The sequence below is a fragment of the Bos indicus x Bos taurus genome, chromosome 13, assembly GCF_003369695.1.
Source record: "Bos indicus x Bos taurus breed Angus x Brahman F1 hybrid chromosome 13, Bos_hybrid_MaternalHap_v2.0, whole genome shotgun sequence".
NCBI lineage: Eukaryota > Metazoa > Chordata > Mammalia > Artiodactyla > Bovidae > Bos > Bos indicus x Bos taurus.
This window is the reverse complement of record NC_040088.1, coordinates 16,713,936-16,741,495: the sequence shown is the minus strand read 5'-3', so window position 1 is coordinate 16,741,495 and position 27,560 is coordinate 16,713,936. Positions and strand designations below refer to the sequence as shown.

The 27,560-nt window shown below is 44.7% G+C and overlaps 1 protein-coding gene across 1 annotated transcript in view; it reads left to right on the top strand.

Annotated features, from left to right (window-relative positions):
- Nucleotides 1–27,560, top strand: part of CTNNBL1 (catenin beta like 1) — a 166,988-nt gene that overhangs the window by 117,140 nt on the left and 22,288 nt on the right. Inside the window, exons 12-13 of the mRNA XM_027558573.1 lie at nt 22,555–22,652; nt 24,322–24,402. Coding sequence (XP_027414374.1) covers nt 22,555–22,652; nt 24,322–24,402 — 179 coding nt within the window. The remainder of the gene's footprint in view (nt 1–22,554; nt 22,653–24,321; nt 24,403–27,560) is intronic.

Below are 27,560 nucleotides of genomic sequence, written 5' to 3'. Positions count from 1 at the left end.
AGTGTGGTCTCTCTGTGTCTCAGGTGGCGCTAAGTGGTAAAGAACCTGCCTGCCAGCGCAGGAGACAGAGGAGATGTGGGATTGAACCCTGGATGGGGAAGATCCCCTGGAGGAGGGCATGGCAACCCACTCCAGTATTCTTGCCTGGAGAATCCCATGGACAGAGGAGGCTGGCAGGCTGCAGTCCATAGAGAGTTGGACACGACTGAAGCAACTTGGCATGCACATGTGTTGACACCTCTTGCTTTGTTTAACTGAGACACTTCTTTACTCCCGTCTCTGTGAGACTGACTAGTTTTTCTCTGGACTTTCCTCCCATCTTGCTTCCTTCTTGAATCCCTTCCTGGCTTTTCCACTTCTGTTTTTAGAGTGGTCCCTTTCTTATGCTTCTTCAGGCTTCTCTAGTAGTTCAGACAGTAAAGAATACGCCTGCAATGCTGGAGACCTTGGTTTGATCCCTGGGTTGGGAAGATCCCCTGGAGAAGGCTGGAGAATTCCATGGACTGTATAGTCCAAGGGGTCGCAAAGAGTTGGACACGACTGAGCGACTTTCACTTTCACTTCACTTTTCACTTCTTTCTTATGCTCCCAAATAGCATCCCTTGTGTGTGGAGGTTGTTGGCTGGCTTGTTTCCACTCAGCTGTGAGCTCTGCCAGGTCAAGGAGTGTGTCTTATGCTTTGTGTGTGTGTGTGTTGGCAGGTGGTGGGGGGAGCAGGTCCCTTTTTTTTTTCCTGAAATATTTTAAGGCAACCCTAGATATCATGTAATTTTACCTCGGATATGGAATGTTTAATTTACAAAATAATTTATATGAATGAGAGCCTTGGATTTAGGCATTTTTCAAGCTAGAATATATATACATATATATATATGTATATATATAAATATTTGTTGATAGTTCAGCCTCATAACCATTAGAAGGCAGAAGTAGCTAATATCCAGGTTTTTCAACCTTGGCACTCTTACCACTTGGGACCAGATAACTCTGTTGCCCGGGAGTGGAGGGGAGGTGTCCTTCCAGCACTGTACGTTGTTTAGCAGCATCCCTGGCTTCTTCCCATTAAATGCCAGTAGGACCTTCCCCCCCGCCCCAGTCTTTTGTTGTTATTTAGTCTCTCAGTTGTTTCCGACTCACTGTGACCCCATGAACTATAGCCCACCAGGCTCCTCTGTCCTTGGGATTTTCCGGGCAAGAATACTAAAATGGGTTGCCATTTCTTCTTCCAGGGGAAACACCCACAGAAAACCTGCCAAATACCTCAGACAATAGAATCTTCCTCCCAGTCCACCCCTCTATTGAGAACCGCTGACAAAGAGGGAAGAATTTGAGAGATGTTGAGAGCTCAGAGGACTGACTATTCAGTGGACAGTTGGGAAACTGAGTCCCGGAAAGGAAGCATGCCTTTCTGAGTATTACTGTGCTTATTCGTGCCAAGCTGGAGAAGAAAAGCTGTTTTCCAATCCCCACGCCAGCATGCATCCTACTCTCTTACACACAGTTTCTAGAAGCCACCAGAGTGAGGTCAGAGGCCCCCCAAGCTCAGGAAGACTCCCTGTGGTCCTGGTGGGGGCGTCTCACTGAGCAGGAGGGCCGCAGAGCCCGGCTGCCAGGAGATCTGGCAAGGACGCACCACTGCTAATCTGAAGCCGTGCCCAGCATCTGCCAAGGCGCCCATCGTTCCCCTTTACCAAATATTTATGACGAAGCAGCCCGGGAGATTCTTTCCTTGGGAATGCATCTTGGGTTCTGTAGTGGTAAACAAGTAGGATTTGCTTCACAGAAATTACTTTGAAGTCAGTTTATTTTTTTCCCCAGAAGCCTTCTGCTTTGTATAAAGCAAAAGGGACACTGGCATTCAGTTAGTAGCTTTGTTCAAAATGGGCTCCCTGCTTATTTCTCACAACTCAGTTTGCTAAGCAGTATCTCAGAAATTTGGGTGCTGCAAAATTCAGTTCACCACTAAAAAGGCAGATTAGGAGTAGTGAGGGAAAAAAAACTGGTCTGATCAGTCTCTGGCTCTTAGTATCTCTGAGAACTTGAATAGGATGTATAACCTCTCTGGCTCTTACTATCTCTGAGAACTTGAATAGGACATATAACCTCTCTGGGCCTTTTTTTTTTTTTTTCTCCTCATCTATAAAATGAGGAGAATAATTCATTCCAGTGTGGTTATGAACATGAAGTAAGAAAGAGTATGCAAAGCACCTAGTGCAGTAACGAGGCATGTGATGCTGATAAATGTGTTTTTTCCTTGTAAGAAAGACTCCTTGGGGAGTTCCCTGGTGCCGTAGGGGCTAGGGCTCCAGGCTTTCACAGCGGTGGCCCAGGTTCAGTCCCTGGTTGGGAACTGAGAACCTGCAAACCACATGGCCAAAATAAAAATAATCCGTTAGGAAAGGGACGTAGATCTCTCAGGCCCTTAGTTCTTTACTTGTCCGACAACGGCAACCCACTCCAGCATTCTTGCCTGAGGAATCCCATGGACAGGGAAGCCTGGCGGGCTACAGTCCGTGGGGTCTCATGAGTCGGACACGACTTAGCAACTAAACCACCACCACCACCAAAGTGGTTGCACTGAGTATCTGGAAAAATTAACTTTTGAGAAAATGATAATGGCAAAGTACTCCATATACCTGCCAATTGTTGATTATGTCTTAATCGTAAAACAACATGGAATCAGTCTTCACAAATGGCACTGTTTTTTAGGATTAGTCAGGTTCCTTTATCACCTCCCTGTTTTGAGTCTAATACCAGTTAGAATATGGTTCTGAAGCATTTTCGCAGAGATGACTGCATGTTTTCCCAGTGGTTTTTGGTCTGTGCAAGATTGCAGAATGGTTCAGTTCCTTAGTCTCACACTGGAAATGAAAGAGCTGTGTTAGTGCAGCTCTGAAATTCCTTCTGTACTTGCACTGCTGTATTACTGGCTGATGGAAGAAGGGTTAAGAAGTCAGACTTCAAGAAAATGAACATAAGGCCACCTTGGGTCTGTGAGCAGGTTTTTTCTGGTTTCTGTGGCAATCCGCCGAAGCCCTGGAGTCTGAAGGTAGAGTGTGTGGAGCCCAACAGTTGGTGAGGCTGCAGCAGCTTAAAGGAGGACTCTGCTGCTAAAATGTGGCAAGAATGGGAGGAGGAGCCGGTGGCTGTTTGAAGAGTGCAAAGGCAGGACTGGTGAATAAGATCAAAGTAGCACAGACGTAGGTTTAGATCATTCCCTGAAGGCCCTGAAAACAGGTCTTTCTTTCTTTTTTTTTTCTAAACTGAATTTCTGATCTAAAGCAGGCATCCAGGGATGGCTCTGAGAGCAGTGTGAAAACACTTCCCTTGCTTTGGGGCTGTGTTGATCAGCTCTCCTGCACCAGGGCAGGTTGATACTTGGAAAGCGGGGAACTGGGATAGGGAAGAAACCGCTGATGAAGGAAGGGGGGGGAGAGTGGGAGAGAGTTCTGGCACTTGTGCTCACCCTCGTGTGTCCATGCTGTGACAGGGTTCTGCTGGGCTCGCCTAACCTTCTAGGCTTATCTGAGAATACAGTAAGCTGAGCATTGAAAAGGACTCTAAAAAAAAAGTCGCAGCACAAATATCCACAGAGATTGTCTCATTTTTGGATCTAAAGGTTTTTTAGCAGGGCGTGGGTGGAGAGAGGAGTGGGAACTCTATAATTTACCCTTTTAACCCCGGAAGAGCTTCTTGGCCACAGAGTCCGTTTAATTTAGATGAAATACTTCTAAGTGATGTGCTAAAGGAAAGGAAACTGTAACCAGCCACCCCTGAGGTTCAGATGGCTTCATCGAGTGGGATCAGCGAAGGACTCAGGCTTGTGAGTCAGAAACCACGCATCTGAGCTCCATCGCATCCCAGTTCTTCAGAATATTGCCAGGTGTGAGTGCTGCTTCCGTGAGCATTGCGGGGAATGCAGAGAAAACAGAGGTGCTGGAACTCTAGGCATTTATTTCTGCCATTATATGGATGAGGGTTAATTTTTTTAATATATAAAAAAAAATTCTGTAAGTTGTATCAGTCCTGCCAGCCAGGTTCTTCAGAACCTAATAGGAAAGTGTCTTAAGGAGGTTCTTCAAGACAGTGAAGTGAAAAGAAGGAAATGTACCTTTTTACCAGCAGTTATTCCTTGTTCTAGGACTTTCCCCACTGGCTTGTATGGCTGGCTCCAAAAATGAGTGAGACTGTCCACTCAGCTTCTCGGGGTAAATCCAGAATGCAGTCTGTCTTTGGGCTTCCTGGAAAAGGACTAGTTAGGACTAGTTAGGAACTGCAGTTGCAGAACACACGGGGCTTTATTTCTCGTAAAGTCAGCTCAGAGGTCAGCAGGACTGGCTGCACCCTCACAGTGCCGTCCGGAGCCCAGCCTTCTGTCTTTCTATTCCCGCATCACAGGGCCGGGCTTGTTTGCTTGTTCATGTGCCCCAAACTCCTTCTTTTATAAAATGCCTGGCTTCTGTTTCCAAGGTTGCCTCCCGGTCTCAGATGGTTCCTAGAGTTCTGATTACTGTGTATCCCATACCGCAGGAGAGCAAAAAGAGGAGGGAACAGGCAGAAGGGGGCATGTCCCTCCTGGAAGTCCCAAGTACTAGTTCACCTTAAGTCTTAACCCAAAGTTAGTCACACAGTCATACCTAGCTATAAGGGAAGAGGTGGTTTGTTTCTTTAAGCTGGGCATATTACCAAATAAATAACAGGTTCTATTAGTACGAAATAAGAGGAGAAATCGGCTAGGCAGCTGGCAGTCTCAACCAGTCAGGTTGCTGCCGCTTGGTACAGAGCATCTGTCTTGGGCAGAGCTTGTCCAGGCCGCCCCAGAGGTCTGAGGCCACAGGTGCCCAGCTCATCCTTCATGGTGCTCCCCAGAACCAGCTGCCTTCCCAGACCACACTGCCGCTGCTGGAGTGATAGGGCTGGTTCACTGACAGAGCACCTTGTGGGAGCCATAGAGAACGACAGACCGAGTCATTTCCACAGGAGATAGTCGCTTACTCACGTGGCAGGCACTTAGAGCTTCATGGCCCTCTCCTTCAGCTCATCTGAGATATGGACCTTCCCTGACAGATGAACCTCAGACTTTGGGAGCTTTCATGCTTTCAGCTTAAGCCCTGAGTAGGAGTGTTAGATGCCACATCCTTCGGGGTTTTTTTGGGTTTTTTTCCCACTCTGAGTCCTTGGAGAATGTGTAGTGAGAATGTATAGTAGAAAGAAGCATTTCTTGGGCATATGTATAGCCCTTTCCTGCTGTAAGGCCCATTTTCCCACAGATGCAAGTCTGTAAATTAGTTAAGCTAGCACCTAAACACTTTCTTAAATCTGTAGTGCTACTGGAACCCTGAAAGGCAGGAAAGAAATCCCATGGGAAAGTGGACGTAAGTTTTTAAAAAGCAACACCTGTCATATTGCTTTGCACTCAGTAGATGCTTAGACACTTTGTAGAATCTCACTGCAACTGGAAAATGAGAATACTGAATTAATTTTGGCCATATTTCAGGTTAAATGGGTTTCAGTGGGCCTGTATCAGTGGAAAATGCATTCAAAATCTCAAACAACAGACATATTAAAAGGCCACTTTTTGGAAAAATGGCCTTTAGGGATCTCATCATTTATAATATATTCCAAGTTCACATCTCTCTTTTTTTTCTTGCCTCCTTTCTCCCAACAATTCCTAAAGGAAATTTTCAAGTATACAGAAAAGTTGAAAGAACGGTGCAGCAGATGCGCACGTCCCCAGCACCTAGATTGTACAGTTTACATTCTGTTGTATTCGCTTTGTCATGTGTTTGTCCATCTCTGTCTTCCATCCATCCATTTGACTTTTTGATGCATGAAGTAAATTGCAGACATCAGTACAGTTCATGCTTAGCTCTTCAGTATGAGTATCAGTAACCTAGAGTTCAGGCATTTTGTTTGTTTTTTAATAAAATTGCATAGAGTGAAACGCCCCTATCTTGAACACAGCATTTGATAGATTTGAGCAAATACATACTCTTTCAGGGCTTCTCTGGTGACTCAAATGGTAAAGAACCTGCCTGTGATGCGGGAGACCCCGGTTTAATCCCTGGGTCAGGAAGTTCCCCTGGAGAAGGAAATAGCAACAACTCACTCCAGTATTCTTGCCTGGGAAATCCCATGGACTGAGGAGCCTGGCGGCCTACAGTGCATGGCGTCGCAAAGGGTCGGACACCACTGAGCGACTGACACTTCCTTCCTTCCTTATACTCTTGTCAAGGTACAGGACTTTACCACCACACCAGAAAGTTCCCTCATGCCCTTTTCCAGTCAGATCCCTTCCCCCACTTCACAAAGGTATCTGTTCTGAGTTTTTCACCATCAAATAACCTCATCTGGAACCTCGTATCCATGGCCTCAGGCAGTGTATTCTTTTCAGGGCAAAGCTTTCCCTCAGCACTGTGTTTGAGAGCCACCCAAACACACGATGGATGTCTTTTTCCATTCTTCCTGTTGACAGACTGTTTCAAGAGTGGGGCGATGATGAATAGAGCTACGATGAGCATTCTTGTGCAAGTCTTTCTAGTCGTATGTTTTCATTCTCTCTTGGGAAGATACCAAGGAGTGGAATTGCTGGGTCATTTGGTAATCATTCATGGTTTTTTTGATAACTAGAATCTTGTCATTGAATTGAGGGAGAACCTTGTATATCTTCCAAGCTACTTCTTTCGTTTTACAGTCACGGAGATTGAGGCCCAGAGAGTAGGTGGACAAGAGACCTCGTTAGAGGCACATAGAAGATTTTCCTCTGAGTATGGACTGGAAACCTATATCTCTTTACTCTGGTGATCTTTATGTTGCACCTCCTTTCTTCCCCCAGAAAGGGGGCAGGGAAATTGGGCTTCTTTCTGAAAGATCATTAACTATTTCAGGTTTTGCTTAGGGAGAATTACCTGTTAAATATACCCAAATGCAATATGTTGTGTTTATTACATATGTTTCTGTGATAATCTGGATCCGATCCTGCTTCTCCTCCAGTGTACATTCCTACATGTCTTCCAGGATGATCTTTCTGGGACAGAAAACTGGTCATGCTGCCTGTTTTCTGTCAGTTCTGTAGGTCCTGCAGGATAAAGTCCAGACTCTAGTTGAGTCTGCGAGGGTCTTGCTCACCTCTCTTCCCTCACCTGCCATTTCCTCACCCACCCCCTGCAGCCTGTCCTGTGTCATGTTCATTTCTGTCTCCATGCCTTTAAATCTCTTGTCTGGAATGCCGTTCCCGCCTTTGTCTCTCTGATAAATTCCTTCTCATCCTTCAGTTTGGCTCATCCAGACCCTGTCAGGGAGTCAGTTATTATTTCTTTTTTATACAGATATATCTCTGATAGCTAACTCTTACCATGCTGTTTAGTTAGGATGTCAAATTCAGTATTAGTTGAATGCCTAGCATGAGGCTAGGCACTGAAGGTGTGGCAGTGAATAAGATGTGGTCCCTGCCCTGGAGGAGTGCACCATCTGTTGGGGAGATGCACACAGCAAGAGTGGTTTCAGTCCTGCATGCACAGTATTCGTGGGCCAGCAGCGCAGGGGGCTCCCCTCCCCACAGCCTTCCAGGCGTCAGGTATTTTGAAAACTTTATCAAATGAAACTATCTCATGATTTTATTGGTACTGCTAAGAAAGCTGAGTGCTTTTTTAGTATTCTTACTGGGTATTTTTTTTTAACTCTTGAGGAAAATAATCAAGTTGTATTATAGTGGAACTAATGAGGTCACTTCCTAGTTATTAATAGCTGAGAAACTCTGGGAGACCAATTTTTTTTTCCTGAGTCTCTAGTTTCATACCTGTAAAATGGGGAGAATAATAAACATGTTTCAAAGGATTGTTGTGAGGATTAAATAAAGTAATACATGCAGAGCACACAGAGGCACATAGTAGGTTTACAGTAAATGTTGCCTGTTTAAGTCCCCAGTCTCTAGCCCAGTGCCTGCCAGGATTCAGCAAAAGTTTGTGAAGAATAGGAATGTATGTATTTTGTGTATGCGTTAAAAGGGACTATATATAGATGCTAACACAGATCCATCTGTCTTGAGAAAAGTGTTCGATTTGACTTGCATCAATATTCAACTGGAGTGGCTGAGCACACACGCGTGACTCTTCTAGGGTTACCACATCCCCCTGCTAGGCAGATGTCCATTATAATGAAATGTAAAAAGGGAAAAAAAATAATAACAGAGACAGAGGAGTGTGATGTTATGGCTTGATTTGACAGGGCCTCCTGCTACTTCAGCTGCCAGTGCCAGGCATGGAACAGATTAATCTGTATTCCAGCACACCCCTACTGAAATCAAGATCGATCTAATTAGGGTATTTTAAACATCCTGTTTGCATCTAGAGTCTTACCAGAAAGCAGGATGTCTCTCCATCTGGGGGAGCTCAGAGGGGAGGTGGGCAGCAAGGTTCAGCAATAAAACAGAGATGGTTTTAATTTTAGAAATGAGGGAAGACCACTTCGGTGTGATTTCCTTAAAACAAAAGAGCTAATGGCCTCAAATGTTCCATGGAAACAAAGGCAGCTCTGCAGCATGGCCTGGAATTTTAAACTGGCCCTGCAGAATCTTGCCTTGACATGGGCCTGATGGTTGAAGTCCAGGGACCATTTCCATGCTAAGAATAGAACTCTGGCTGACCCATATCATTCTTAACCATTTGGGCTGCTGGAAGGAGATGCAGGCTCTGAAGCTGGGTAGGCAGAGCAGCCCTGAATTTATTCTCCCATGAGCCATGCTAGGCCAACATTTAAATGCCAGGCCATCAGAATATTGGTTAGGGTCCGCTTTCCATGGTCCAGTATGTCTATTTATCCTTGATCTGCACCCCTCCCTGACCTTGCCAACCTGATTACCTCTTTTTTTTTTTCCGACTTTTTTTTATTGGTGTATAGCCGATTAACGATGTCGTAAGAGTTTCAGGTGAGCAGCAAAGGGACTCAGCCAAACATACACATGTATCCATCCTCTCCCCGACCCCGCTCCCACCCAGGCTGCCACACTCATTACCTTTCATCCCCCTTCGCTCCCCCCACGCTGATCTCGTCCCAGTTCTTGGCCTGTACCCCGTGCACTCCAGCTTCATGCCTTTGCATCATGCTTGGCCATCTGCTCGGAATACCACTGCTCCCATTGCTCTTCTCTTTCCTGCTTCTCTTCAAGGCTCAGCCCAAGTGCCGTCGTGCCTACCAGTTGCCCCAGGTATCCTCGCTGGCAGAGTATTTGCCTCACTAGTAGTTTCTGCCCCTTTCCCCTTCACTGTCACTTTCTGTCAAGTAATTTTAGACGTAATATACCTGAGTCACCTAGAGGGCAGAATTCTTGTCTGATTGTCTCGGTCCCCAAACTCTACATCTTGTACATTGTAGGAGTCTGTCTTATGAATAAATGAATTAGTGTCCGTTCCTATGCCAAAGACCGTCGTGTGGCCCAGCTCAGCTGGTTAGTGCCTTCTCTTCCTTTCTGGTGAATATGATCTTCCCCTGCCTCCTGGGACCAAAACGCCAACAGAGATGCAAGCGGGGCCCGCGCAAAATCCAGAGTCATGGAGAGAGGAGGAAGTCACCCTTGAAGATTGTTACTGTTCACCTTGTCACCTCCTTCCCTGTTTTCCCTTCCCACCCCAGTCCCCACCTTGGGAGACTCGTTAATGCAAATAGTAGTCCATTTGTCCCAGGATTCGAGAATGTGGTCCAGATCTGTGCTTAAGGAATTAAATGTGCTCCTAGAACCCAAGATCCTAGCTTCGGTCTACCAACTTTAGCACAGAACACTTGGAGCTGTGAGCTCACAGACGTTTCCTTGCCATGTAATACACCCGGCCTTGCTCATAAGACGATGCAGAACAGCTTCTCTAGAGGGGACCATCTTCCTTCATCTCTGCAGTCCCAGTGTTAGTACATTGCCTGGCACATAGTGGGCACTCAGAAGTGTGAGTAAAGGAATGGTTGGTGTGTGTACTACTTTGTGCCCTGCGATTAGTTGTCTGTGATTATGAAACTCATAAAGGAGAACATCTTTTTCATTTCCTCTGCAGATCATGTGTTGTGTTTTCAGCTCTTGCAGCAAGATCAAAAGGCAAATGATTACCATGGCAAAGTATGTTTAGTTTTATTAAAAGAAAGGACCATCTCTGCTTAGATGTGCCGTGTCCTTCAGCCTACTGGTAAATAGCCACTACGCACCTCAGGGCTGCCCACAGGTCTCCCATAATCATGTATTATTTGGCTTCTATAAAGGCAACCACACATAAAGCTCTTTATTTTAATTTATTGTGGGATTAAAGAGTCTGAGTAAAGTTGGCCCTGTTCCATTGTAGGGTTAGAACAAATCTCGAGTTGTAGAAAATAGCCCTACCAGCTGAGAAAGTCAAGTGATTCAAGTTCCTATTTTTCTCAGCAGGAGCTAGTTAGAATAACCCAGGCTGACTGAAACATGTTTAGAGGCCAACATGTGATCAGGATGCAACATGGAAGGAGCAAGGTGACAATTTTGGCAGGTGCCTAGGTGAGAGAATCTCTTGTGATGCTCTTTTTCAGTGCAGCGGGTCTCAAACCGATGTCTGTTGAGTGCCTACTGTGCACATGGCTCATCTGATACAATGGACTTAATAGATAGAAGGTACAGCCCCATTTTACAAATAAGAGAACTGAGGCTCAGAAATTAGACAACATGCCCATGGTTTAGTTTAACCAGCTAGTGAGTGCCAGAGGCAAGATTTGAATCCAAGTCCGTGTGATCATAAAGCTCCACATCAGTTGTTCATTCATTCACTTGACGTTTCTGGGGGAGGTCCCAGAAGTTAGTCCCCTCAGCATCCCTCTCGGCAGTAGACGCTGATAGACTGACTTGTGTACAGGCCTGGGTGGCTGAGCAGCTGTCCGCACAGAGAGAGCTGATGTTGGCCTGTTGGGGTTTGGACCATTCTTCTTTAAGAATAAGGGTGGGAAATGCAGTTCCATCTTACTCTCTACAAAATTGGCACACACTGCATGTAAGAGTAAAGAAGGAAATGGCAACCCACTCCAGTGTTCTTGCCTGGAGAATCCCAGGGATGGGGGAGCCTGATGGGCTGCCATCTACGGGGTCGCACAGAGTCGGACATGACTGAAGTGACTTAGCAGCAGCAGCAGCATGTAAGAGGCTGGTTAGAGCGACGGCCACAGTCTGTGCCATTCTGGAAAGACTTCTTATCTGGGTTCTTAACCCAAAGAGTCAACCCTAAGAGATGAGAACACTCTGACGTGTGTGTGTGTGTGTGTGTGAGAGAGAGAGTGAGAGTCAGACAATAGCATACATAAGGGTTCATCAGATTCTCAAAAGTGTTTATCATGATTTTAAGAAGAAAAAAATGTGGTGGGAGTTGGGGGGGGGGTGCCTCAAATTGCAGATCTAGATTTCAGTGGCCTGGAAAGTGACTTTTTTTTTTTCCCTTTTTTATTTTATTTTATTTTATTTTTAAACTTTACACTATTGTATTGGTTTTGCCAAATGACTTTTGACCAGAAGCAAATCACATCCTTTATCTAGGCTATTGTTTCTATACTCGAAATCCAAGAGGAATTGAACTGAAGATTTCTGATTCTCCTTTCAGCTCTGAAAATTACAGAATTCTAACTGACCCTAGAGAATCAAACTTTTAGCCCCCTTGCATATACCAAGGCTTATACCTTGCATTTCTTTTCCATGGGGATGGTCTCAATCCCTGTCTCCTGTACAATGTCACGAACCTCCGTCCATAGTTCATCAGGCACTCTATCTATCAGATCTAGGCCCTTAAATCTATTTCTCACTTCCACTGTATAATCATAAGGCATTTGATTTAGGTCATACCTGAATGGTCTAGTGGTTTTCCCTACTTTCTTCAATTTAAGTCTGAATTTGGCAATAAGGAGTTCATGATCTGAGCCACAGTCAGCTCCCAGTCTTATTTTTGCGAACTATATAGAGCTTCTCCATCTTTGGCTGCAAAGAATATAATCAATCTGATTTCAGTGTTGACCATCTGGTGAAGTCCATGTGTAGAGTCTTCTCTTGTATTGTTGGAAGAGGGTGTTTGCTATGACCAGTGCGTTCTCTTAGCAAAACTCTACTAGCCTTTGCTCTGCTTCATTCCGTATTCCAAGGCCAAATTTGCCTGTTACCCCAGGTGTTTCTTGACTTCCTACTTTTGCATTCCAGTCCCCTATAATGAAAAGGACATCTTTTTTGGGTGTTAGTTCTAAAAGGTCTTGTAGGTCTTCATAGAACTGTTCAACTTCAACTTCTTCAGCATTACTGATTGGGGCATAGGCTTGGATTACTGTGATATTGAATGGTTTGCCTTGGAAACGAACAGAGATCATTCTGTCGTTTTTGAGATTGCATCCAAGTACTGCATTTCAGACTCTTTTGTTGACCATGATGGCTCCTGCATTTCTTCTAAGGGATTCCTGCCCACAGTAGTAGATATAATGGTCATCTCAGTTAAATTCACCCATTCCAGTCCATTTTAGTTCGCTGATTCCGAGAATGTCGATGTTCACCCTTGCCATCTCCTGTTTGACCACTTCCAATTTGCCTTGATTCATGGACCCAACATTCCAGGTTCCTATGCAATATTGCTCTTTACAGCATCGGACCCTTGCTTCTATTACCAGTCACATCCACAACTGGGTATTGTTTTTGCTCCATCCCTTCATTCTTTCTGGAGTTATTTAAGGTCCATCTAGTCAAGGTCATGGTTTTTCCAGTGGTCATGTATGGATGTGAGAGTTGGACTGTGAAGAAAGCTGAGCGCTGAAGAATTGATGCTTTTGAACTGTGGTATTGGAGAAGACTCTTGAGAGTCCCTTGGACTGCAAGGAGATCCAACCAGTCCATTCTAAAGGAAATCAGTCCTGGGTGTTCATTGGAAGGATTGATGCTGAAGCTGAAACTCCAATACTTTGGCCACGTCATGGGAAGAGTTGACTCATTGGAAAAGACTCTGATGCTGGGAGGGATTGGGAGCAGGAGGAGAAGGGGATGACAGAGGATGAGATGGCTGGATGGTATCACCGACTCAATGGACATGAGTTTGGGTGAACTCTGGGAGTTGGTGATGGACAGGGAGGCCTAGCGTGCTGCGATTCATGAGGTCTCAAAGAGTTGGACACGACTGAGTGACTGAACTGAACTGAACTGATACCTTGTATATGCACCAGAGCTTCCCTGGTGACTCAGCTGATGAAGAATCCGCCTGCTATGCAGGAGACCTGGGTTCAATCCCTGGGTCTGGAAGGTCCCCTGGAGAAGGGAATGACAACCCACTCCAGTATTCTTATCTGGAGAATTCCATGGACAGAGGAGCCTGGCAGGCTATAGTCCATAGGGTCTCAAAGAGTCGGACACAACTGAGTGACTTTTTTTTTTTTTTTACTATACCCGGGGGGCATCTAACTCATTGCTAATAACTCTTGAGAGACCCTGAAGAGTTGATCTAGGGGAAGAATGGGCCAGAGCCACCCCTCTAAATCATATGTTCTTTTCTTCCTGGGCCCTGCCGTATAGATTGTTCTCTGCAGTGGAGCCACCACATCTGCCCTGTCCGTGTTGACAGCTCCATAGCCATCCTTCACCTCCATTTTATCCTGTCGAAATGACAGAGCAGCTGAGCGGTGTTGGCCAGCAGATAAACCTGTTATCTCCCCTGCTTTCTGTGCCAGCAGCTCTCCCCATCTCCTTGGTCCATGAAAAATTGACACCACCTTGGGCTGAAATCTATTCCTAGGGAAGCTACATTTATTAGTGGCTAATGAAACCATGTGTGTGTGTTTGTGCTCATGTACAGGCACAAAACTTGGGGTGGATGAAGTATTTTCCTATCTGGCAGGCACCAGTGACCTATAGCCAACCACAACACTCAGAGAAAGAGAGAGACAGAAAGAACATAGACAGATTCAGGTCTCCTGAAATGGGCAACCTGTCCTTTACGTAAAAATCCCAAGCCAACAGGTATATGTCATTTGTTCTTAGTGCACCACTGCGATTGGTCAAGGTATCTGCTGCTCCAGGCTGTGATGAGTTATGGAAATGCATGTTAATATTATCTAGTTCCAGAAAAAATGATTCTTCTGTTTATTACATTTTCTTTTGTGAAAATTACAGCTCCTGATACTTTGTCTGTGCCACCAGCACCCCACACCTCATCTTGTTGAGACATACAAAGAACATTCTCTTGGGAATTCCTTGACCATCCAGTGGGTCAGTTCAGTTCAGTTCAGTTCAGTCGCTTAGTCATGTCCGACTCTTTGCAACGCCATGGACTACAGCACGCCAGGCCTCCCTGTCCATCACCAACTCCCAGAGTCTACCCAAACTCATATCCATTGAGTTGGTGATGCCATCCAACCATCTCATCTTCTGTCGTCCCCTTTTCCTCCTGTCTTTAATCTTTCCCAGCATTAGAGTCTTTTCCAGTAAGTCAGTTCTTTGCATCAGGTGGCCAAAGTATTGGAGTTTCAGCTTCAACATCAGTCCTTCGAATGAACACTCAGGACTGATCTCCTTTAGGATGGACTGGTTGGATCTCCTTGCAGTCCAAGGGTCTCTCAAAAGTCTTCTCCAACAGCACAGTTCAAAAGCATCAATTCTTTGGCGCTCAGCTTTCTTTATAGTCCACCTCTCACATCCATACATGACCACTGGAAAAACCATAGCCTTGACTAGACGGACCTTTGTTGGCAAAGTAATGTCTCTGCTTTTCAACGTGCTATCTAGGTTGGTCATAACTTTCCTTCCAAGGAGTAAGCATCATTTAATTTCATGGCTGCAATCATCATCTACAGTGATTTTGGAGCCCAAAAACACAAAGTCTGCCACTCTTTCCACTGTTTCCCCATCTATTTGCCATGAAGTGATGGGACCCGATGCCATGATCTTAGTTTTCTGACTGTTGAACTTTAACCCATATTTTTCACTCTCCTCTTTCACTTTCATCAAGAGGTTCTTCAGTTCTTCACTTTCTGCCATATGGGTGGTGTCATCTGCATATCTGAGGTTATTGATATTTCTCCAGCAGTCTTGATTCCAGCTTGTGCTTCATCCAGCCCAGCGTTTCTCATGATGTACTCTGCATATAAGTTAAATAAGCAGGGTGACAATATACAGCCTTGACATAACCCTTTCCCTATTTGGAACCAGTCTGTTTTTCCATGTCCAGTTCTAACTGTTGCTTCCTGACCTGCAAACAGGTTTCTCAAGAGGCAGGTCAGGTGATCTGGTATTCCCATCTCTTTCAGAATTTTCCACAGTTTGTTGTGATCCACACAGTCAAAGGCTTTGGCATAGTCAATAAAGCAGAAATAGATGTTTTTCTGGAACTCTCTTGCTTTTTCGATGATCCAGCAAATGTTGGCAATTTGATCTCTGGTTCCTCTGCCTTTTCTAAAACAGCTTGAACATTTGGAAGTTCACGGTTCATGGTACTGTTGAAGCCTGGCTTGGAGACTTTTGAGCATTGTTTTGCTAGCGTGTGAGATGAGTGCAATTGTGCAGTAATTTGAACATTCTTTGGCATTGCCTTTCTTTGGGATTGGAATGAAAGCTGACCTTTTTCAGTCCTGTGGCCACTGCTGAGTTTTCCAAATTTGCTGGCATATTGAATGCAGCACTTTCACAGCATCATCTTTTAGAATTTGAAATAGCTCAACTGGAATTCTGTCACCTGCACTAGCTTTGTTCATAGTGATGCTTCCTAAGGTGCACTTGACTTCACATTCCAGGATTTCTGGCTCTAGGTGAGTGATCACACCATCGTGATTATCTGGGTCGTGAAGATCTTTTTTGTACAGTTCTGTGATTCTTGCCACCTCTTCTTAATATCTTCTGGTTCTGTTAGGTCCATTCCATTTCTGTACTTTATCGAGCCCATCTTTGCATGAAATGTTCCCTTGGTATCTCTAATTTTCTTGAAGAGATCTCTAGTCTTTCCCATTCTATTGTTTCCTCTATTTCTTTACATTGATCGCTGAGGAAGGCTTTCTTATCTCTCCTTGCTAGTCTTTGGAACTTAGGATTCTGCTAACAGGGCCCCGAGTTTGATCCCTGGTCAGAGAACTAAGATCCTGCAGGCCGCTAGGCCCACCCAAGAAGAGGAACATTTACTTACAGTTCCTCATCCATCTTAATCAGGAAGATGAAACAAGGGAATTACTGAGAAGTTCTGGTTCAGTATTTTGTAGAACTGCTCCATTCTTTATTTGGACTCTACTAGAAATTACTTCCGGAGAAGGCAGTGACACCCCACTCCAGTATTCTTGCCTGGAAAATCCCTTGGACGGAGGAGCCTGGTAGGCTGCAGTCCATGGGGTTGTTAGGAGTCAGACACGACTGAGCGACTTCACTTTCACTTTTCACTTTCATGCATTGGAGAAGGAAATGGCAACCCACTCCAGTGTTCTTGCCTGGAGAATTCCAGGGACAGAGGAGCCTGGTGGGCTGCCGTCTCTGGGGTTGCACAGAGTCGGACACGACTGAAGCGACTTAGCAGCAGCAGCAGCAGAAATTACTTCTGGAAAGTGATTCAGTAAAAAGAAAAGGGGTTGTTAGTCATGTCTACCTGCAGATGGCCTTTCACTTCATTTTCCTCTCATTGGAACTGCTGAGTTTTTTCTTCATCCACGGTTGCTTAGTGCCTACCTTTTGGACTCAGTGAGCCCCTCATGAAGCACATTTTTGGGCTTTGCACAGTTTAGTTTCTGATCTCTTATTTTCCTTCTTTAAAAGCTTTGGATTACCTTTTACATGTGGGAAGCATGTAACCTATTAGGAAAAGTTTACATTTTGGAGTCAGACAACATGAGCTCAAATCTAAGCTTCCACCGCTCTCTGAAGGACATGACCTTAAGTAAGTTGATTAATTGCAGTGACATTTGGATTCTGCATTATGATAGAGAAATAGGAGTAGTACCTTTCTCATAGCTTACTAGTGAAGATTCATTGAAAATATTGTATACAGACTCAATCCTACTGTTACAGATACACAGTCAACTGGTGACAGTTATTATTGCACCCTGCTTGCTTTTACTTTCAGATAGGATTTTGAAGCAAGTTACAGCAAAACAATGTGGCGATGCTAAATCTTGTCTTTGAGTAAGAATTTGTCAAGACAGATGTCAAACTGGGGGAAACATTTGCAGTGTAAAAGACAAAAGGGTAATATTCTTAATTCATAAAGAGCTCATAGAAATCAAAATTGGCAAAGGATGTAAGGCCAGGCACTTCACCCAGAGAGCAATACAAATGGTCAGTAAACATCAGCAAAGGAGTTTGACCTTATTCATAACAAGAACAAAAACGTGCTAATCAAAAGAAGATTCCATTTTTCACCTACCAGGTTGTCATAATTTCTAAGTTGGACAATACCCAATCTGAGTGAGGATATGAGAAAACAGATACTCTTTTACAATATCCTTCCATTCTCGGTGTGTATATGTGATATGTGTGTGTTCATGTTACACAGCACATGCCCACGTGCACATCCTGGTTGATTAACTTACTTAAGGCCACGTTCTTGAGCAAGTGGTGGGAGCTTAGATGTGAACCATGTTGTCCGACTCCAAAACGTAAGCTTTTCCTACTAAGTTACATGCTTCCCGCACAATAAAGGCAATCATCCAAGCTGCTTATATGTATACGGTGCATACATACACACACTGAGAGTGAGAGTCAGTTGGTACAGCCTTCTTGGAAGACCAGTTGTCAGTGTCTTTCCAAAAACAGTTTTCTTTCTGGGTTCCTCAGTCCTTTATTTACTATAGGCAAATCTCTATACCTTAGTTGAATTGGCTTGGTAATAGTTTGGGCTTCTTTTTGAACTATTTTGTAGACCAAGTTATCTCCAGCTTCTAGTAAACAATATATACAGTAAAAACAGACCAGTGTGTTTCTGTCTTCAGTATCCCCTTCCTCCACCCACCCACCACCGCAACCTTGTGCATGTAGAAGTGATGTCTCTTCCTGCTGTAATCGCACGGGCCCTAGGTCAGTCCACCTGTGCTTGCTTTTAGTTTTTCAACATTATGTATCAGTAGCTTTTGCCTCACCCGCTTCCAGTGCTGCTGCTGCTGCTGCTGCTGCTAAGTCACTTCAGTCGTGTCTGACTATACGACCCCATAGATGGTAGCCCACCAGGCTCCCCCGTCCCTGGGATTCTCCAGGCAAGAACACGGGCGCATGCAAAAGTGTATCCATGCCAGAAATAAAGGTATAAGCGCCAGAATGTGTGTTTATGGATGTTCATTGTGGCATTATTTCTCACAGCAAAAACAAAACAACCCAAAACTGGAAACCATGTGAAATAACCACGATTGGGGACATTAGTTAAATTATGATAAATAAGTTAAGTGAAGTTCTGCATAACTATTTAAAATAAAAAATGTGTTGATATGGAAAGATATAGAAGAGAAAACGTGTGTGTGTGTGTGTAGATACATTTTTTCCCCTCCCCTGTAAGTATACACAAGATACTTAGTAGTTTTTTGTCATTTGGAAGAGATGAACAGGGTAGTGAAAGGAGTAGGGGGGCGGAATGTATTAGTACATGCTCAGTGAATAACTGTTAAGGACATTTATACCTTTTTGTATAGTTTCATTTTTAACCATAAGTATATAACCATTAATGATGCATCCATCGCTTTGATTTTTAAAATTCTTTGGTGGAGGACAGAAGGAATCAATAGTAAAGCAATTTTTAAAAATTGATTCCTGTAAGTGAATATAGACTCATCTTTGAGCTTCCTGGTAGCCAAGGCAAAGCAGGAACTCAGGTAAACAAAAAACTCATCAGGAAAGAGACATGTTTTCCTGATCTTGATCTCTGAAAGGAATCTAGCAGCCAAGGATTGGGCTAAACTCTTATCTAGTTGTCTGTCTCCAGCTTAAAATTCATTTGTGGATTTTTGTGACTTTTCTCTCCAGACTCTTCCCCACCTGACTGGCCTCGCCTCCCTCATGTGTATGTAACACTCCATCCAAACTGGCCTTTGCATATATGGCTCCTTCTTCCCGGAGTGCTCTATCTTCTCTACCTAGTTGTCAGCCATGACTTGTTTGTTTTGTGTGCTTTTATGATTTTCAGCTGTTCCTTACCTCCAGTGGGAATCCCTCTAGGTCCACTGTGCTTTGTCTGTGCTCCTCGCTTCCCCTCTGCCTACCTCAGTGATGAAACTTGGCACACTGCACTGTAGTTCTTGTTTTGTTTTCCCCATGATATAAGCACGTCCTTAAGGTTAGGGATACTGTGTTGTTTGGAAGCTCTGATCACCAAGTGCTTGTCAAGCACAGAGATAAGTGGTCAGTGAATGACTGAGTGAGTCATCTGAAGTTTGAGTTCTACCTCTTTCACCAGTTAGCTGTGTGGACAAGTCATTGCTCTCTGAACCTCAATTTTTCTATCAGTACAATGAGAGATTTGGCCCGGATAATCTGTGAGATCTCTGGGCTGATCTTGTTTTTCCTTCCTCTATGGTTGTCAGATTGTCGTACATACATACATATACACACACACACACACACACACACACACACACACACATGGAGGTTGTTAACAGTCGTCAGGCTGAGTAATTTCAAAGTTTCAGAACTAAGCTTGTTAAAATTCACTACTTTTATTATGACCTGTCCCACATCTGTTCACCAGCTGAAGAGATCAGAGGCACATCCGGTTGTTTGGCACAAGATTACAGAACTGATTATATACCCCCGTCTTCCTTCCTGTAATCTTTTCCCCTTGATATACACAGAAGTCGTTTGTGTTTTGTTTTTTTTTCCTTCTGCCATGAGCCTCCAGAGACATCGTTTCTTGTTCTACTTTGTCACCCTGAGCTGAGCCGTCTTGATTCACTGTCCTTACCTTAAGTTCAGGATGTTTTTTTCATCTCGCCCCACTCCTGTTCCCTTTCCCTTCCTTTTTGTTCAGGATGGAGATTAAAGCACCTCAATCCCAGCTTCACGACAAAAGTTAGCAGAAAGATACTGGGGTGACTCAGGAGTCACCTTGAGAAGCTGTTTGATACCTCTCTGTCTACAGCGTATTTTATGAAAAACTTTATACTTAATAAAGTGAATCTACTAATTAGAGATCTTTTATTCAAACTCATGGCTCCCTAGGAAAAAGTCATCCACTCATTCCCAAATGCAGAATATCTTTAAGGACCATTTTGTAACTGATGAGTATATTACCAACGCAGAGGTGCTCTTACTCTGAACTTGGGATAGGCACTGTGTACAAGAGGTGAAAGCTATACAAAGGCATTTGAAAAATACCAAGAATTCAAGAGTGGTTTGTTTGTCTCGTTCTCCCCACCTCCCACCACTACCACCAAAAACTTGCACTGAAAACCTGCTTTCTTCCCATACATTCAGCAAGTATTTCTGAAACACCTACTATGTGCCAGGCATTGTTGTGAGGCCAGGGATATATAAGTGAACAAAGCAGACTAAAATCCCTTCCTTCAAGGAGCTTACATTCTAATTGATAGGCAGCAGTAAACAAAACAAATAAGTAACTTGCACAGCATGTTAGAAGATAATGCATGCTGAAGGGAAAAATAAAGCAGGTAAGACTTGGAACTAGGCAGCACTGGGGCTTTTCATTTTTAAATAGGGTGGCCAAAGATAAGCCTCACTGAGAAGAGGACAGTTGAGTAGGACTGGGTCTGAGGATTGAGCCACGCAGATATCCTGGTGAGGAGTGTCTCAGGCAGGGAGAACAGTAGGCACAGAGGCCCCAGGACAGGAACGTGTCTGGCGTTAGAAAACAGCATTTAGTCTGAGTGAGTTGGGGCTCAGTAGAGGGTTTTACACAGAGCAGTGATAGGGTGTGACTTGGGTTTTAACTGACCGCTCTATGGAGATCAAGGCGAAGGGGGCAAGGGTGGATGCAGAGTCCCACAGCAGGCTGTTGAGTATTCCCACTACTGCGTGCCAGAGTTATGAAGGGCGTTGGGGGGCAGCAGCAAGAAGAGATGGAATTCTGGATGTAACTGAAGGTACCGCTGACAAGGTTTCTGTGGGATGTGTGAGAAAGAGGAGAATCAGGGGTATCACCACTGTGTTTGACTTGAGAAACTGGAGAGCATGGTTGCCGTTAACTCAGTGGATAAGACTGTGGGCACAGGTCTAAGGAGAAAGGTCAGGAGCTTGTTTTTGGACATGTTCAGTTTAAAGGACCTGTTAGACAACCAGGTGGAGAGAGCAGGTAGACAGATGAATGCATGAACCTGTGTTCAGAGAACAGAACTGACCTGTAGAGTTGGGGAGTAGTCAGCATGTAAGTGGCACAGTGGTAAAGAGTCCTCCTGCCAACACAAGAGACACAAGAGAGGCTGGTTCGATCCCTGAGTCAGGAAGATCCCCTGGAGTAGGAGGTGGCAACCCACTCCAGTATTATTGCCTAGGAAAATCCCATGGACAGAGGAGCCTGGCAGGCTACAGTTCATGGGATCACAAAAAGTCGGACACAACTGGGCACACACGCATGCAACTGGTCTTTAAAGCTACGGGACTAGATGAGATCCCCAGGGAGGTGAATGTGGCTAGAAGAAGGTGAATAACTCTCACATTAGGAGACTGGGGAAATGAAGTAGTGAGGAATGCTTCTGATATAAGTGAGGAAAAAAACAAATACAAAATTGTATCCGTGCTACCATAAGAATTCTTCCTTGTGACTTTAATAATCAAGTGACTTTTTGAGAACTCACGGTAAATTTGCACATGAGGGTGTTCTTCATTCCATTTTCAAAACAGAATGTTTGTTGCCCACACTGTGGGCATTTTATTTCAAAATAAACGTTTTTCTGCCATCTCCATTTCAAGGTCATTATTCTTGATTTTTAAAAATTCTTTTTAAAGAAAAGAACCTCTTAACAGCTGAAGCCTATAATATACCCTTCAATTACCCTCTTCTGCCCTGGCTAGAATAATAGTATCTCATAATAGAAGCCCATAGGTTATGTGAACTGAAAAAAAACAGTTATCGTTTTGAAGTACTTACTATCCAGCTGTCTTTAAACAGGTAAGGATTATAGCTGCACCAGAATGTAAGTGATAGCTCTGGGACCCCATCATATTTCTGATTTAATTCTGGGATATTTGCTTGGGAAAGTTTTAAGATGATTTGAGAATATGATAGAACGTGTCTTATTTGTTCATCGTGTGCTCCCCTCATGGTTAGTATTCATACACTGTTCACAGGTTATTTCTGTAAATGGGGAGATTAATTTGAGGTTCTGTTGTGGACAATAGAACTCAATTAATTCCAGGCAGAACAGAAATTCTAACTTAGTTTTGATTCAGTTGCTCAAGTTGTCCTTGGGGATGTAATCCCCTTTGAATATATTTCTTGTGCTGTCTGTGAAAATCAGTTTAGTTTTCCATTGACACAGTTTAGGTTCTTGTCTTATTAATCAATAGCAGCAGTCAGGGAAGGCCTACTTATTCCTCCTTCAATAGAACCAGATCAGGCTTGAAGAGAGGTAATAATTACTGCTCTGATCACAGCATGTTCTCTTTTCTCCTTCCCAACCCAGAGCATGTCTGTTCGATCCTCGCTTCCCTCCTGCGGAACCTGAGAGGGCAGCAGCGGACCCGGCTTCTGAATAAATTCACTGAAAATGACAGTGAGAAGGTAGGTGCTTGGTGGACTATACGATGGGGCCAGGACCCAAGGGGAGAAAAGGGCTGTCTCCCCAGTGTGATCTGAGGAGTGCTGGGTAGAATGATCCTGCCCTAAAATGTCCTCTCCAGCATCTGGGCCCCATTGCTCTGGGTCTCAGAGAGTTTTCTGGTTGTCCTGCCTCTCATTTCCAAATGCAATTTCCCCATCCCCAAATATTTTGAAACCATTTCTGTATGCACTAATGTACCATTATGGATCATTAAGACGAGGAGGAAAAGATGAAGTCAGTGCTTTAAAAATTCTTAACATGCAGTGAAACCATTTGCTCCCATATAAGTAATAGAAATAAATGCAACTGTTGTCTGAAAAAAAAGAAAAAGGCCATCAGGTTAGGACAGAGAACATCTTAGCAGTCGTGTCACCCTGGTGACACCATCTAATGTCTGTATGTTAGTTTCCTCATCTTTAAAATTAGGATTGCTCTCTAGCTTCCCTGCCTACCTTATCAGGTTTTTCTCATGTTTAAGGAAATAGTGGATATGAGAATACTTGGTAAACTGAAACCTTTAAGATTTAAGGGTCTTCCTTGTTAACCAGGGAAGGTGTGGGCACAGTCTTCCTGTCTGATGCCATGTTGAAGCAACATCTATTATTAATACCAGCCCATGGGTAAACAGGCTTCCCAAGTGGCTCAGTGATAAAAGAATCCACCTGCCAATACAGGAGACACAAGAGATGCTGTTTCAGTCCCTGGGCAGGAAGATCCCCTGGAGGAGAAAATGGCAACCCACTCCAGTATTCTTGCCAGGAGAATCCCATGAACAGAGGAGCCTGGTGGGCTACAGTCCATGGGGTCACAAAGAGCTGGACACAGCTAAGTGATGGAGTGCTCATGCATGCACACGGACACACACACACAAGACACACTGGGTAAATTCCAGGGTTACCAACAGCCGTGGTGGTGCCAACCCAGTAAAAAGAGGTCAGAAGTCTAGGCTGGCTTCACAGTGTTCCTTCAATCTCTTGGAAGTCTAAGGGGGAAAAAAAAAACAGAAACTTTTTCAAACCTACTGAGTGTTCCTTGGGCCATATTTGAAGCGACTTTTGTGAAGTTTGAAACTGGTTTTTAGGTTACTGCTAAGCAAAAGTCAGGGCTTTTTTTAAGTTGCTGAAGGAGTTTTTCTTGCACTCTGTTCTCACTCAAAAGCAACTAAAGAGATTTTACTCAGACCTTTTTAAAAAAAGATTAGCTCTGGGGCAGAATCCGAACATGAAAGGTTTCAGTTTGAAAAAAAGAAGTTTCAGTAAAGTTCTGAGTGAATATCAAGTATGTAACTTCAAGCTCCTCTTCTTTGCAAGAAGGGTCTTGAATTTTTATGGATTTATTTGTTTTTAACAGCTTGAATTCAGGGGAGTCCAAGGAGGGCTGGGAACACATGATGTCCTTCGGGAATGGACCTGTGTTCAGTATCCATGCTAAGCATTTGCTTTGTTCTGCCCCAGCTGTTTGATCCATTCCTGATCCATTCCAAGGCAAAGCTCAGATCCAGAGTGAGAACTGGTAGAGGGGCTCTCCCTTTGTGTAGAGCGACAGTGAGATGAATAGGAGCTCTGCTGTTCTCTTGCCCTGGTATTCTCTTCCCTTCTCACTCACGCCTGTGAAACACCTCTCTTTCAGGTTGACAGGCTGATGGAATTGCATTTTAAATATCTGGATGCAGTGCAGGTGGCCGACAAGAAGATTGAAGGGGAAAAGCACGTATGTATCCCTGCCTGTCTCTTGCCAGCTCTTCTTGACTTGCACTCCATTTGGGTCCCTGTGCACCCCGTGTCTTCTCACTGGACAGGCCAGGACAAAGATGCCACCTGGCCTCATGTGCCAGTTAGCATGTCATCCTGAGCAGGGGGTGGTCTGCCAGTGGTTATAACTGCTCTTCTAACAGGATTGAAGTCCCTAAAGAGGGCGGATGTGTACGGTCGAGCCAGGGCTGACCTGGGAGTCTGGGTGGTAGCGCAAGTACCCCTGACAAGAGCTCCTCCTTGAAAACCTGACCAAGGCACAGTGCTGTGACTTGGTACCACCCTGGCAGAGTGTGTCTTGGCACACGCACTTGCTGGCTTCAGTAGTCACAGGGAGGCACTGGAAGGAAACTGGGAGGTCATTGAATCCACTTCCTGCATTTGCAGATGGAACCTGGAGACCTAGAGAAGGGAACTCAGAGCTGTGCCGCCTGGCCCGCACACCGGGTCACAGTGACTGAGCCGCACTGTCTGATGCGATGGTTGCTGGGAGAGGTGAAACCTGCAGGCTGTCTTTCCTGAGGGGCCGGACTTAGCAGGGATGATACCCTACCTCCTGTATTTTCACCTCCTTCTGTTTTGTTCTCTGCCGTCTCTGGCCTCGGTAGCTTTCTCATCTGTCTCTTTAATCAGGACAGGTTCTCATATCTGTTGGTTAATGTCCGATTTGTATTCTCTTCCCTACAAGACATTCCTCAGTCTTTGGTCAGGCTACAAAATGATCCTTTTCTTGCTTTTTTCAGAGTCGTTTTCTTTGTGATCTTGGTTTGCTGTTTCACTCTCTTTTTTCACTCTTCTTGCCTTAAAGACACACTTGAGGCTTTGGAGCCTCACTGGTGGGAGCGTGCGCCTCCGCAGCCCCCACTTCTGTGTTGTTGGGGCAAGCCAGCCATGAGGCAGAGCTGTGTGCATTGGGAATCGCACAATCATCTTCCCTCAAGCTGTGCCTCAGGCCAGGATGAGAGACTAGAGCTTGGGGAAGACAGTGACCTTGTTGTCTGTGTCCTTCTTAGCTACCCATTCCCTTTCACAAAATATACCTTCGTTTATAAATAGCAGGAGACAGTAACCGTGTGTATCATTCTTGTGGTTTCCTTGTGCTCTCTAAACCTCGTGCATCCTCAGATGTTTGTTGATTGATTGGATTGATTGACTGGGACTGTCGTCTTTTATATGATGAGACTACTACAAGACAAGCGGCAGAGACTAAATTCTGAGGCTGGACTTCAGATACCAGCATATTCTACACACAGTCCTGTATTCACCCCCTCTATTTTATTCTTTGCTTAAACTTTCCTCTTCCATCTTTTCTTCCCTTTACAGCAGCTTGTACATGGTCGATACTGAGTGATTGTTAAAATGCCAGAGTAATGTATTCTTTTTCTTAGACTGAACGGTAATTAGAAACAGATTGAACTTTCCCTAGACTTTTGTAGGGAGACAGCCCCAGGACAACTAGAACTCCAGCTCTGATGGCGTCCCCCAAGTTATCTGCTGAAGGAGATTTTCAGGGCTGGTAGCAGGAACACCTGGGAGTCCGAGGACTAGGATTTGAGTGCAGGCACCTACCTCTAATTCACCCCTTGCCTCATCTCGTCACCACGCCTCATGTAGCCCGGGTTCTTAGCTATAACATGGCTTCAGCAAAAGGGGTCTCTCAAGTCCCCTCCAACTTAATGTTTTCCCTCAGGTTCAGGTGAACATACTTTGGTAACTCTGCCATTTTTTGAAAATGGAATAAATGAAAAGCATAGTAAGAGGTTGATTAGCTGCTGTCTTCTGTATAGAAGAGCAGCAGTCTAGTGGAAAGTTAAGTGTGAGGCGTAGGGAGCCAGATAAGCCTGGATTTGAACTTGAGCTCTGCTGCTTCCTAGCTCTGAGACCTTGGACAAATGAGTTGACCTCCCCCAACCTTTTTTTTTTTTTTTGGCTGCACACAGGCTGGTTGTAGTGAGCTGGGGTTAGTTTCCGTTGCAGAGTGAGGGCTTCTCATCGTAGTGGCTTCTCTCGTTGCAGAGCTAGGACTCAAGAGGCTTAGTTGCTCCGCGGCATGTGTGATCTTCCCGAACCAGGGTTCAAACCCATGTCCCCTATGTTGGCAGGCAGCTTCTTAACCACTGGACTTACAGGGAAGTCCCCTCTCTGAGCTTTGATGTTCTCATCTGTGAAATGGATGTAATACCTCCCTTTCGGTGCTGTTATGAAGACCAAGCATAAAGTATGTCAGTACCTTGCTCAGTACTTAGCTGCTGCTGTTACTAGATTTTCCTAGCTTCCTTTGAAATTCCTGTGTAACTGTTAAGTAAGCCAGGCCCCCCTGTTCCTAAGAGCATCCTCCTTCCCAAATAACCCAGAAGGAGCTGTCCTAGCAGACCAGAGCATTGGCACCATTCGGTGCTTTGTCTGAGGCTAAGCTGGAATAAGCTTTGGTTTTTGCTTGTTGTTGTTTTTTCTTTTTTTTTGAAGGGGTATTGTTTTGTTTTCTGAGAGAGACCAGAGTAAGCTGTTGAGCATTCTGGAGCAGCTTGCATGGAGCTGTTAGGAAACTTGGCCTGCTTCCCACAAGATTATCTATTATCAGCACTGAAGAGAGTATGAAATTGATTAGCACTGATGGAGAGAAACGACTGCAGCCATTCTCCCCAGCATTCCCAGTGCTTCCGTGTGCCACAGGTGTGGGGCCCTGCCATTCCCTGACAAACATCTGTCTCCTTGATGCCAAGGCCGTTCAGCTGGGCCCTGGCAAACATTCCAAGGCTGTCAGTGCCCAGCAGCCTTGGTGTTGCTCAGGGAGTCGGGGCGGGCTGGGGGGCGAGGGGTGCGTTTGTGAGCAGCGCGCTCCGCCAGCACTCAGGCTCCTCCTGCCAGGTGAAGCTGCCTCCCAGGCGTAAAGGGACTTGGAACCAACAGCCTCTCTCCTGTCTCTCCTTCATGCGGTCTCCTCCCGCAAGTCACAGACCGTTTGTTGCCTCACTCCACCCTACTCCCTTTAAACTTGAATGTTCTACACCTACTAGGAATTCAGCAAATATTTGTTGACCAGAATTGAATCCTTGTTTTTCTTGATAACATTGACTATCAGATCTGTAAGGAATAAATATCTCATATATTGTGCCA